General features: G+C 52.4%; 5 protein-coding genes across 5 annotated transcripts; 3 read left to right on the top strand and 2 right to left on the bottom strand.

Annotated features, from left to right (window-relative positions):
- Window positions 1-364: 364 nt before the first annotated feature.
- Window positions 365-1,245, top strand: CTAM01_04695 (26S proteasome non-ATPase regulatory subunit 9; the record flags this gene model as incomplete). The annotated part of the gene is made up of 4 exons (XM_060520725.1): window positions 365-535; window positions 616-688; window positions 738-1,066; window positions 1,120-1,245. 4 exons carry the CDS (start codon window positions 365-367, stop codon window positions 1,243-1,245), a joined length of 699 nt encoding a protein of 232 aa, XP_060384679.1.
- Window positions 1,246-2,321: 1,076 nt separating this feature from the next.
- CTAM01_04694 (GTP-binding nuclear protein GSP1/Ran) lies at window positions 2,322-3,550 on the top strand (the record flags this gene model as incomplete). Its single annotated transcript, XM_060520724.1, has 5 exons — window positions 2,322-2,579; window positions 2,744-2,836; window positions 2,905-3,058; window positions 3,143-3,348; window positions 3,416-3,550. Coding segments are annotated over 5 exons (846 nt in total), but the record flags the coding sequence as incomplete, so codon positions are not given.
- Window positions 3,551-6,721: 3,171 nt separating this feature from the next.
- CTAM01_04693 (homeobox domain-containing protein) lies at window positions 6,722-8,749 on the top strand (the record flags this gene model as incomplete). Its single annotated transcript, XM_060520723.1, has 4 exons — window positions 6,722-6,954; window positions 7,030-7,141; window positions 7,203-7,663; window positions 7,717-8,749. The coding sequence occupies 4 exons, from the start codon at window positions 6,722-6,724 to the stop codon at window positions 8,747-8,749; spliced, it is 1,839 nt and encodes a 612-aa protein (XP_060384677.1).
- A 66-nt stretch (window positions 8,750-8,815) lies between these two features.
- On the bottom strand, window positions 8,816-9,046 carry CTAM01_04692 (uncharacterized protein; the record flags this gene model as incomplete). The annotated part of the gene is made up of 1 exon (XM_060520722.1): window positions 8,816-9,046. The coding sequence occupies one exon, from the start codon at window positions 9,044-9,046 to the stop codon at window positions 8,816-8,818; it is 231 nt and encodes a 76-aa protein (XP_060384676.1).
- Window positions 9,047-10,207: 1,161 nt separating this feature from the next.
- CTAM01_04691 (ATP-NAD kinase) lies at window positions 10,208-12,241 on the bottom strand (the record flags this gene model as incomplete). The annotated part of the gene is made up of 1 exon (XM_060520721.1): window positions 10,208-12,241. The coding sequence occupies one exon, from the start codon at window positions 12,239-12,241 to the stop codon at window positions 10,208-10,210; it is 2,034 nt and encodes a 677-aa protein (XP_060384675.1).
- Window positions 12,242-12,997: the final 756 nt, after the last annotated feature.

The raw sequence follows: 12,997 nt of genomic DNA, 5'->3' as shown, positions 1-12,997 counted from the left end.
ATGCTGGGTACCTACCCTAGCACTCAAGATACCTAAGGCAGGCACGGCCCATGAATCTAAGGCTGGACAGGCACCTTCTTCAGGTACCTAAGCACCTGCGATACCCGGCTAAGGTAGGTAGCTACGTAGGCAGGTCCCCATGACGCTGCCCAAGGATTTGGGGCGCGGGGCTCACAATTGGATGTCCTCTATGTCGATGCAATACCCCAACATAGAGGGGTGAAGTTGAGGTCCACCAACATCAATTCCAGCTCAAATACTGGGCACATGAACGAAGTCGTCTGCCATCGCTGCAAGAAGTCAGAAACCGACTCTTCATCGCACTTAAGCCCCCTCGCATTTCTATCGGTCCGTCCGGTCAGCTATGGGATTGCCCCTCAGGATGGACAACATACACGCTCCAACCGTGCCCTCGGGCCCAGCCAGCAATACGTCGAGGAACGGTGACCTTGGTCGCCTCTCTTTTGCCGAGCTACAGAACAAGAAAGAAAACATGGAGGCTGAATTGAAAGCTTTGGGTGCAGTCCTCGACTCTGTTTGTGATTTCAAGACCCCCCGCTCCAGTGTTCGGAGACGAACATGGAGAAGCGAGTATTCAGCTGATTGGTGAGCCAGCACGGGGTTGACATGAACACACCTCTCACAACTCAAGACGGCTTTCCAAGAGCCGATCTCGATATTGCTCAAGGTGTTTCTCCTCTGGTGGCAGAGATCTAGTACCCTGCTGATTGTAATAGTGCGTACTACCAGAGCCCGCATCATCCACCTCCGCAATGACTACAAGGAGCTCATGGCCATGGTTGAGAAACAACTCCATGAGCACTTTGCCAGCTTGCAAGAAGAGGAGAAACCCGAAGTTCCGCTCTCCGACAACACCCTGGCAGATCATTCAGCATCTCAGCCGCTGGAGGAGCCATTCGCAAAGGTCAACGCTGTGGTTCCGGGGAGCCCAGCTGAGTTAGCTGGCCTAAAGCCGAATGACCAAATTCGCATATTTGGCTACGTCAACAGCTCAAACCACGACAATCTCAAGAAGGTGGCCGAATGCGTGCAAGGGAATGAAGGTGTAAGTTGACTATTGCCCGACACTCGTGTGGATATGACATTAACCAGACAAAGCGACCTGTTCTAGTCAGGATATCTCGACCCAGCCAAGGGGCGCGGGAGGAGCTGCACGTAACACTCACTCCGAGACGTAACTGGGGTGGCAGAGGTTTGCTGGGCTGTCACATCCTACCTTTGTGAGAGAGGAATATACTGCTTCAGCTGCAGCGACCAAACAAGGATCTGATATCGCCGTATGTACAGTAGGCCGACATGTTTCGCGACAACTTCACTGACATAAGACACGAAGATTCATTCCGAAAAGTACACGGCTGCGCGCTGTTGAGAGCGATCAGTGAGAGTCACTAATGCCTTGGGTGCCCGAAAGATAGAATTAACTGGCCGAAAGGCCGCTTCGACTCCACGTGGCTCGGCATACTTCTGGATTCACTAGCATGACTAGGTACCTGGTGTAAGCCATCGGCTGCGGTCATTAGATGAACCATTAGGCAGATAATTGCCATGGCTGGACAGGCAGCGATTAGGAACAGGCAAAGTGGTAGTTGGATTACAAAGCAAGTCGCGGCCTGATGGGACAGCTGCCTGTGTCGAATGTTTAAGGGGTTTTGTGAGATGTGTGGCGGAGGATGATGTTGGCACTACTTACTTTTGAGATAATGATTGCATGTTCTGGTGAGAAAGAAGAATGTCAATGGATGGCTAACAAAGGTGCCGTACCTAGGTACTATGTCTGGATTGACCGCCCACGCCTAAGGTAAGCAGTGACGGAAAAGCGGACCTCGAAAATTATTTTGGTAGTTTCCATGATACGAGCATGAGAGTTGTCGAGCGCGTCAAGTATGCATTCGCCGCCAAACTGTGTGAAATTTCTTACCTTGGGGTTCTTGATGAGAGCGATCTGCCGGCGAAGGTTTTTAATCTTCAAGTATCCGAAGCAATGGAACCCAACTTGTTGCTGAAGGAGGCAAGGAAATATCCAGTCACCCAAATGGAAGCGGCCCGGAGGAAAGAACAAATGGAAAGAGACGTACTTGCCGTCGCCCATTGAAAGGGAACCCCACTATGACGAGACAGCGATGCACGTGACCCTTGCCTAGCCCAATCGTGCCTACCCGACTTCGTTGGCCTGCCTGACTGAATTTTTCGCTTAAGAAGTACGGCTTCCTTGCAAGCTCCCCCGCCATCCTCAAAAACATAACCCCCCCCTAAAGTCGATCAGTCGGTGACGATTTCCACTCGTCGAAAAGTTTACAGCCCACTACCCATCCCTCTCTCCGGTACGAATTCATCTACTCCGCGCCCTTGCCGACGCTGGTTTGCGCCTTCACGTCGACGAATCTCTCCATTTGTTTGCCTTCTTTCGCTTTGCGCCAGCTGCTAACCTCGCGATCAGCCCCGCTTGTTTACAATTAACTCGCACCGATCCGATTCCTTCACCGATAGCAAACATGGCCGAAACTCAGCAGACTCCTACCTTCAAGCTCGTTCTTGTCGGTGATGGCGGTACCGGAAAGGTGATTCTAATACTCCCTCGTCCCCCATGGCCCTTATCGAGGTTGCGCCCGACAGCATCGTTTGCCCTCTTCGCCAACATCGACCCCTCGACTTCAGCCGATAGCATTCCCTTCCACTTCCCCCCTCCATTCTATCGCGTTGCTAACAGTGTGTAACGTTGTAGACCACTTTCGTCAAGCGTCACTTGACTGGTGAGTTCGAGAAGAAGTACATGGCCACTCTTGGTGTCGAAGTCCACCCTCTGGGTTTCAGCACGGTAAGTACCTCCCATCGGCTTGGTTCCCCTATAGCATCGGTCGCCGGTCTCTAACTCAGCGCGCGCAGAACTTTGGTCAGATTCAGTTCGATGTTTGGGATACCGCCGGCCAGGAGAAGTTCGGTGGTCTCCGTGATGGTTACTACATCAACGGCCAGTGCGGTATCATCATGTTCGATGTCACTTCCCGTATCACATACAAGAACGTCCCCAACTGGCACCGTACGTGGCACCCATTGGATCGGCATGACTCGAATCTATGTCTTTGACCCCAAACGACCAGCCCAACTAACAAGGATCATCTAGGCGATCTCGTTCGTGTTTGCGAGAACATCCCCATCGTTCTCTGCGGTAACAAGGTCGACGTGAAGGAGCGCAAGGTCAAGGCCAAGACCATTACCTTCCACCGCAAGAAGAACCTTCAGTACTACGATATCTCTGCCAAGTCCAACTACAACTTCGAGAAGCCTTTCCTCTGGCTTGCACGTAAGCTTGTCGGCAACCCCGCTTTGGTATGCTCCCGAACGATCTTCTGCACCGGTCTCTGCCTCCAAAATTTTCATGCTAATTGCTCCACAGGAATTCGTTGCTGCACCGGCTCTCGCCCCCCCCACCGCTCAGGTCGACGCCCAGCTCCTCGAGCAGTACCGCAAGGAGATGGACGAGGCCGCCAACATGCCTCTGCCCGGTGAGCTTTCGGACGAAGACTTGTAAAGATAGAGACGCGGCATGGACATGATCCCAACGCGGTGGAACGGTTGAAAGGACGTCGTGAACCGAAATTCTCTGGCGCAGACCGGCAATAGCTGGTCACGGTCATTATGGTAGAAGACGGCACGGCCGGTTCGTATGGTAGACTCGGAGCTGGATGGAGGGTTTTACACTTGCTGCGAGACGACCAGCATACTTTGAGTAGTTTGACGCCTTACAAGATGAACACTGAGTCCTTACATTTCCACCAAGGTGTCTCGGGTTCGCTCGTCCTCTTCTCTACTATGCGTATCCGTACCTCGACAGACAGCGCAATGCACTTAATTAGATAGCAATTCAATGGTTAGCTAGGCATGATTGGGGAGACAGACAGACAGACACGCAGACAGACAATGAGAGAGAAGAAGGACCGCAAAGGCAGGTAGAGAAACGGTCAACAACATAGTCTCGTCAGGACCACATCATGCAACTCAACCACGCTACGTCACATCATGTTCTGAGTGAGAGATAATAAGTGGGTTCCAGATATCTCGAAAGGTGCATAAGTAGCACAAAAGTAAGTAGTACCTTTGACGATAATGTGACGGACCCAGGTTGCGAGTGAGACCGAATGAAGTACCTAAATGGAAAGTCCAGGGCCCAGACCCCAGAATATTGCTTTGCCTTTCGATGAGTGTCGGTGAGAGGTGGGAACGGTTACTCGTCCTGTGTAATATATTCCAAAGTTGGTATTCTTGAATGCAGTATAGAAACAAAGAACTTCTATGGAAGCCCTTGTAGGTTGAGCTTTCGGCAAACACAATTCAGTTGTTGGAGACATAATCGCAAGGCAGGTAGCTGTACCGAATAACTTAGCAGCTGAAATTCGAATTGAGAGGAGCCTGAGCATTTGCACAAATGGGTCTGTATTGTGGCCGCAAGCACTATTTTTGTACCAGATTCCGGTATGTGTTTTCAAGGGTCCGGGGCCGTCTCTGATGGTCACCAACCACCTCTGGATGTACACGATACCGTGTACTCTGTCAAAGTCAGTGCATACCCACTGTTCGCTTCTTTGAACGCGATTTTGGTTGACCAGTAACAGAAGTGCTGGTGTGTTAAATACTCGGGATCCAGCGACGCGTCTGGTTGTCTGTTTGTCGGGGAGGTGGCTGGGTGTTAATCTATGATAGTACGGAACTTTGGTGTCTGACGGAAGAACCGAGAGTTGCTAGCGGGACTTAGGAGGACATGGATTCTAATGGAGATTCTTTTGCTGAGTGCGGCTTACGTGCCAACTGCCACGCGCGTCACTGGGTCTGCTGTATTTCGAGGTGGGAGGGCAAGGTGGGCGTTAATTGGTATATGACGGAGAACAAAGGTTTTCCGTACTCAATCAAGTGTGTACGTATATTGTTCCAGCCTTCATGCCTCAATTCGCATTCGCGCCAGGCTCCATGGTCCCCGAGCAGACTCGGTCAGATGCGGCAGGGTGGGTACACGGAGGAGGGATGGTCTGGGGTCAAATACCACGCACAAGCGACGACCAGTTGCCCTTCGCGTTCTACCGCTAACGGAAGCATAGTATCGAATTCAGGTCGAACCGGGGTGTTTTGCACGCGCGTGGTGGCATGTAAAAATGACGAAGAGTGGTATCTCAGAATGCAGCACATGACCAATCTCTACTTCGCTTTTTTGGATACGATTCACACATTCGGCCTTATGGGCTTCTTATCCGGTATGTCACGAACAGCTTATACGGCGCGAGAGGCAGACTTGTATGCATACGCGCGTTGTTCATCAGGCGAGGCGCCAGACCAAAAGCACGCTAAGTCCAGAAAATGAGGAGGAGAGGTGTGGAGGTAAGATGAGAGAGCGAGTGGACTAAGGGATGTCCATCGGTCAGGTCGTCAACGGTAAGACTAGCAGAGTTCGATGCGTGCTTGTAATTTTCATGCGGACCGCAAATGATTAAGGTGTTAGGTATTTTTAGGGTCTGTCTTCAATCTTGTCGGTGTATGTAGCCCCTGGTGATGGAAAGTAGACTGTTTTTGTTTTATTTCCCAATTGAAAACAGACGCGCGACGTGACTGGTCCAAGCCTTTTATGCGTAGGCTATTCGTACCTTACCTTATGACACTAATTTGCAGAAGCTAGGTACCTACATTGAGCGCGTAGACTTGATTTTAAGTAAGCAAGGAACAACAGACCTTTGGGTCAGTGAACATGAAGCCATGTGCTGAAGTACGTGCATGTATTGGCTATGTCTTGCGAACGACATTGCTCAATTCAGATGAATGTGTACTTGGATTGGCTTACAGACTGTCTGCGCCGCATTCGTCCGGCCATGGAATATGAGGCCTATAAATGTAGATGGAAGTATGCCGCGCCTGATGCTCGAGCGCAAACATTGCTGCGAGGTATTCGTAAGGTGGTAAATCACACAAAAACAGACGTGGAGGTGACTTGGTGGGTCTGCGGATCCGTGCCGCGATCGCGCTGTTGTGCGGTACCTGACCTGGTAGGCTTAGTGATACGGTATTTGGTAGATGATTATCACTTGCTACTCACTCAAATACTTCACATTACACTCAAGACTAAATATGATGAGTATTACGCGTCAGTACGAGTTTTCTTGAATCTGCAGCGAAATCTCACCTCTTTTTTATAAATACTTGCTCAACATGAATTTCAGAAAGACTTTTATATCACTGCACTGAGCCGGTATTCTGACCAAGCTCAGTACCTACGGTACCCTGGCCGGGTATCTGCAACTCCACTATCCACGTCTCTAGCGTGTAAGTGCCTTTCCCTAGTTGGGGTTCTCAGACGCGCCGTGTTCAACACCAAAACCCAAGTGGAAGGCACCACAACTCACCTGGACCGTACCTGACCTTAATTGCGACGAATAACCGCGCCTCGTGTGTCTCGACACTCTCGCTTCCCCACCTCGTCCGTTCCTGGAAGCCTCTCTTCGTCATTCTTCCTCTTTACTTTACTCTCCTCCCAACTTTGTTTTGCCTGCAGTCCTACAATTATCTTCAATTCACTTTATTGTCACGCCTGTCCCGTGTCTCGTCCAATCTTCCTTGAGTGCACGCTCTCTATCATCGCCCCCGGCTCGCGACTCCTCGTTCAGTTGTACCGACCCCAGATCATGACTGTCGTTTACTACTCATAGCCTCGACCGCCGCCATGTCTGTCTCCGACATCTCCTCTCAAGCCTTGGTTGGAGCACCGCAGTCCTCTTCTTCCCCCTCTCCACGCGAATCCTCCTTCCGGACAGATCAACCCGCGCAGACTCCTACCAGACAGCCTCTTGCAACTGGGACCGAAACCCCCGACTTCGCGCCTTCTTCGTCTGTCAAGACCGAGGTGTCAAATCCCGACTCTGAGCGTCACCCAAAGGGAAAGAGGAAGAGAACTGCGTATGTCATTGTTCTTGGCCCCAATTGCTACGCGTTCTTGTGCTGCAGCCACTGACTCTTATTTGATCACTGTAGTGCCAAAGACAAGTCGATACTTGAGGCTGCCTATGTTGCGAACCCGAAACCAGACAAGGCAGCACGCCTAGACATAGTGAAGCGCGTCTCTCTCAACGAAAAGGAGGTCCAGGTATTTGATAACATTGCCGGTACGACAACGGTCGCGCTTGGTGCTGATTGCGAGCGTGTAGATATGGTTCCAAAATCGTCGACAGAATGACAGGCGCAAGTCGCGGCCCCTCTCCGCTCAGGAGATTGCTGCCCTCCGGTACGGTGGTATGCAGATACTCTCTTCGGATCCAGTTGCCTACACCTCTTCCCTGCCGGAAGAACAAGCATCGCCAGTGGCAGAAACAGCTCCCATCAACGCTGTCGTGCCTGCGGAGACTCCGGTCAAGGCTATACAAGTGCGCGGAGACGAGGCGGATGAACAGCCTCAACACGCAACACCGTCCATTTTAAGTGGCGGTCCTGAGACGACGGTTTTGGAGACGCCATTATCCCAAGTCACGGCTTCCTCGTCTCAGCCTCACTCAACAGGGTCATCCTCTTTTTCAAACTCTGTTGGGTTCTTCACATCGTCTCATTGGAACGCAGCAAGTGCCTTTTCAACCCCTTCAACGCTCAACCGCAGCATTGACGAAACCCCCAAGTATGTCTCGTTCAGTTCATCGTGGACCGTCGTTTAGCTAATATATCATGCAGATCCGATCTATATACACCTGCGTCTTGCTCACCGCCTGCACATGGATCACAAACCCTGCCCTCTCCGCAATCGTCGCAACAGTCGCAGGTGCGATTGTCGCTTTCGCTCGAAGGCAAAGCTGAGCTTGTCTCTAATGAGAACTCACCCCCTCGCTTTCAGCCTACGAAGCTATTCTCGGATTTGGCAGCCTTGCCTCAGCCCAGAATAGCTCGACCACTCCAGCGCAGTCACAGTGCCCTCCCTAGCGTGACTCTACCACCCATAACAGCCCTCACTGACTCGCTGCCACCGGCACTGGGACGAGGCAGATCTCGTGACGCCCACGCATGGGAGCTGTGCTGTGATGCTGATACTCGTGACGAGCTCACGACGCAAGCTGAAGATGAGTCCAATGGCTCTGCTGTCGCTGCCATCAGTCTTCTCCGCTCAACCAGCGGCGTTCTTCAAAACAACAGCTCCAAACGGAACTGTCCTGCAAGTAGGCCGGCTTCTCGACCTCAACAGGCTAAGAAGCCTAAGCTCTGTCGCACATCTTCCAGCATGGCTAGAATGCAAACATCATTCACTGATAGCGAGGAGTCCGTATCTCAACCAAGCGAAGAGAAAAGCCTGGGTGACAAGGTCAAGGTGGACATGCTGATATCTCCATCGGGTGATTCTGATAAGGAGAATTGGACACCTGAGAACCAAGGCAACATGCGTCGGTTGCCGCCAGTTAATGACCGAAGACCTTTGCCGGCTACCGTTGACAGCCAGAACAATGCGAGACGAACAGGTCGTACTTTACAGGACCATCCCGGGCCTGCTATATTCAGCAGCAGCCGGGCCAGAACGATGCCCGCTATGGGATGCCGAGGATCCGGAAAATATGTCACCATATTCGAGGATGAGCAGAGCTCAAGCTCGCCTACAACAAAGGGCGCAGACGAGGTGGAGAGTTTCATGCGCGGCGGCGATGTGAGCCCAAGCAAGAAGGGCGACATGGATTGCATCGCAGGTCTGTTATCTCTTAGCCAAGGTGCCTGGCGATAGAAACTTGGCGTGGAGGTTGGCGGCTTCACACTCTCGTCGGGAGTAATCTACACAAAAAGTGAGTGTCTATGTTGTGCCCCCTTGTGGACACTCAGTCGGCTCCGTGGTAGCAACGGACAGATGCAAGTCCAACAACATGGGCAGTGGCCCCATCGTCAAGCGAGTTGCGACACAGGAAGACACAGTAAGCATGGCTGGAAGCCCGGCAAATTCAGAGATGGATGTGCCGGTCATACTATCTATCGCTTGCGAAGGTTCTATACTTCTGTCGTCTCTTGCAGGAGCCATGACCGACATGATGGAACCCAGCTCTCGCTCTCTAATGTCGCACTGCGTATCAGTTGAAGGAGTACCGTCTTTATCCTCATGTGTTGGTGTTGTGTTGGGGCTTGGAATTATCACAAGCAAATGGCGTCTTGGGATTTGGTTGTAGATGTGGCTCTGCAAAGTCGGTTATACATGTGCAATGTTTATGTTCTGGCCAAGCCTGTAGGGCGCCACGACGAAGCAAGTCATTAAAAGAGCAATGAAACACAAAAAAAAACTAACAACATAACTGATGTGTCTCTTTGGCTTCGGATCACCGAGTAGTGTTAATTGGTGTCTGTGTGACGCTGTGTGAACAATGGTGTAAACCAAGGTGCCATCTTATTGTTGTCTCCATAGATAATAGGTATGGATTCTCAATGCTCTCATACGATAACCCAGATGTTCATGCTCATCCAGAAACAGACCTCATTTTTACTGTTGCAGAATGTCAAGAATACATACGCTCTTTGTTTGGGAGGAATACATGAAAAGAGGTGACTTCGAGTCAGGCACAGGGCTGAAGGGATCTAGGTTCATATTCGTGGCAAAAGCTGTTTGGTACGTGACCACACCTGCTGGTCGGATCTACCACCAACCGCAGATGCTGGTGAGATTTTTATCTCACTCTCTTTGTTTCTATCTCTCTTTCTCTCTCTTGAGACTATGTATTCGCTGGTCGCAAGAGGATCGACATCCTCTTCCCCTCTCTTCTTTCAAGTTGAGAGGAGGGCGGGTACGTTGGCCTGCGCACACAACAGCTACCTCATGCAAGTATATACCGTGCCAGTGCCAATACCGGTATTATCTCCCTCGTCTTCTGGTGACGTTGGACAACACTGCTCATTCGAGCATGTCAGGTCTCAGTCTTTCCATTCACGCACACACAGCAGTGTGCGTCCCATGCGTTCCTGTCTTTCTTATGCCTTGCGAAATCGCTCAAGTCTATGAAACAAACAAATAAAAGATGCCAAAGCATCTTAGTCTAGCCCACCCTCCTCGCTAGTGGGGAGAAATGCGAAGGTGTAGTGCAGAATAGTCGAACAGAACAGAGCGTGCTGCTTTGCGTAGCCGAGATGCCTGTTTTGTGGTTTTGAAGAAAGTTGGGAATCATGATGCTCTGTCTCTAACGAATAAACAAACGGCCGTTAATCACATGCCCAGCAGACTCATCTGCCTTCTCAAGGGACTCGCACTGATACTGCCGTCCTCACTAGCGTAGCAGGCCGAGTCAGTGTCGATGTCCCACTCCGGATCTTCATCCTTGCCGTCCTCAGATGGGCAGAGGCTGCCGCCAGCAGAGGGGTCGAAGCCCTTTTGCGTTGCGGCGCGCGTGTTCCAGCGAAGAGTGCGGGAAACACTGTCGAACCACTCCGTCTGTGTTCGGACAACTGTAGGGAATGGGTATTGTGAGGCAGTGATGGTGACGTAGTCTCCTTGCTTCAACTCGACACGACCCTTGCCATCAAAGGCACAGTACGCCGTTGCGCGCGAATTACGCGGCACCGACACGCGGAGGAGCATCGTGTCAGAGAGAACCATCGGGCGGAATGAGAGGGTATGCGGGCAGATGGGTGTCAGGAGAATAGCCGGGATGTCGGGGTGTACCAAGGAACCTCCGGCCGAAAGAGAATAAGCAGTTGATCCTGTCGGTGTGGAGAAAATGCAGCCGTCGGCCTGCACGACAGTGAGGAGCTCGTCATCGCCGTAGAGTTCCAAGTTCGAAACGTATGGGGATGGGCCGCGATCGATGACAAGTTCGTTGAGAACCTCGAATTGCTCTCCTTCCTCCGCCTCTTGGCCAAGAGTGCCGTCACGATAGACAGTGCAGGTGAAGCGCATACGCAAGTTGACACGCATGCCCTCGTCACCCATGATCCGGTCCAAGTGCTGCGTGTACTTTTCAAATTCGAAGCTCGTTAAGAAGCCGAGACTGCCCAGACTGAAGGACAAGACGGGGGGCACGATGCGCTGAAAAAGCCATGACGTGAAGAGAACGGTTCCATCACCGCCGAGGGTAAGGACTAGGTCGAACTTCTCAGGTTGGCTCCAGCATAAATCAGGCGTCCAGTACTTGAGCATGTCCTGGTACGCAGGATTCTCTGCAACAATGCCATTGGCATCGAAGCGTCGAGAGTTGCGCAGCTTGGCGTCCACATAGACGTTGACGCCAACGTCGGCACCGTACCTCGGCGTACGAAGCAACCAGGTAGCGAGCTCGCGGGTCAGGTAGACGAGCTGGTTATCGCGAGCTTTGGTGACAATCATGACATTGCGAACAGCGCGCTTGATGGGGCGACGTTGCAACTGCTTGGAGACCTCGCGGACGCCGGTGGCTGTCTGCACGAGCCTAGAGTGTGACATGCAGTCGTCATTCTTGATCTCCTCAAGAACCTTGTCGATGTTGACGGCATCATCGAATCGGTTGTGATAGAAGCAGGGGGACTGCAAGGAGGGTAAGGCGGTGGTGGGGGTCATGCTCCGGTTGGCCAGCTCATTCAAGGCGTCGGCCAGCTTCTGGGACGAAGAAGTGGCGGGGCGGTTGTCGCAACCGCCTTGCTGGGACAACATGCCGGTAAGTGAGAGGGCTTCGGGTTTATTTCTGCGAACAACCGAAGCCAAGGCTTTCATAATAGTCTGGCGGGGAACTTCGTGGGAAGGTGCGCGACGATGGCCCTTGGGAGGATGGGCGGCAGCGCTGGCGTTGGCGTTGGTGGACTTGGAAAGAGGAGGCGGGAGCAGTTCGGGATAGGCGGCGGTAGAGGTTATTGATAGGGAGCTTCTTCTTATCGAGGACGAGGGGTTTTGTGTTGCAGCAGCTGTAGCGGGAAATCCGGCTTGGGCGCCAGCGTAGGGTTCCTCCTCTGCTACCGGACCAGCAGCATTGCGATGCAGTGACAGAGAGTGCGAGTGTGTGTGCGAGTGTAAATGGGAGACGGAGTTGGAGGTGGAGGCGGAAGAAGAGAGAGGTCGGTCGTGGACGGTAGTGGTGCTGACACTGGCGCTGGAGCTTTTGGGGCGGTCGGAAAGCGAGGTTTTAACTCCATGGGGGTCGGAAGAGGGCGACGAGGACGGCAACGCGGACGGCTGGTGCTGTTGCAGTGACAATGGCGCTGGCGGCGGAAGCGGATTCGGATTACTGAGGGCGGGGTGCAGGGCGGTGGGCGAGGAGACGAAGCCCGACATGGTTAAGAATAGTGGCACTGCCGTATCTCCGCCGACGGGGCGTGGAAGGTGAGAGAGAGGTGGATGGAGATCGGGGTATGGGTGTGATGGATGGAGGAGCGAAGTACTCTGTACCGCGTGAACCGATCCAAGGTGCAAGGTGAGTTGAGGTGGGTGAATGTCCGGAAAGTGAGCGATGGACGGCTAGGTGGTAATTAATTGTCGCAAAAAATAATGCAGCGGCAGTGACGAAAGAGTAATAATAGCACCTTCCGGGGGCCTGGGCTGCACGGCAGAAAACCTAAGTACCTTTCTCCGTAAGGTATGTGGTGGAAGGCACGAGTACCTCAGGTTGGGTACTTCTGACTTGGTAGGCGAACCGTGGAAGTGGGCAGGGGGTCGGGTGGTGGCAGGGACCTGTTCTCCGCTAAGGCCGAGCGAAGTTCGAACACCAAGCGGTAATAGCAGACACAACTGACTGCTGGCGAACCGAGAAGTAGCGAGTACCAGAGAACTGTTCCTACAACGTGGAGACCACACACAAAAGAAGGTCGACCAAGCAACTTTCTAGACTCCAGAGTCCAAGGAAATGGAAACTGGGAGCAACCGGACCTTACGGACCACCGACGCCGATGGGATCGGTCAAGTACTGATGGGCGTTATTGCCGTGTAGATCCTTGTGTTAGGCCGCGATTGAACGACCTTTGCTTGTGTGATGGAACGGGTATCCGTACTGGGCGGATTTACCACAAACTTGTACAAGTGTGTTCAGAACGT

The sequence above is a fragment of the Colletotrichum tamarilloi genome (genome assembly GCF_030869305.1).
Source record: "Colletotrichum tamarilloi strain Tom-12 chromosome Unknown Scaffold_11.1, whole genome shotgun sequence".
NCBI lineage: Eukaryota > Fungi > Ascomycota > Sordariomycetes > Glomerellales > Glomerellaceae > Colletotrichum > Colletotrichum tamarilloi.
The sequence above is the reverse complement of the archived record's forward strand: the minus strand, read 5'-3'. Positions and strand labels throughout refer to the sequence as shown.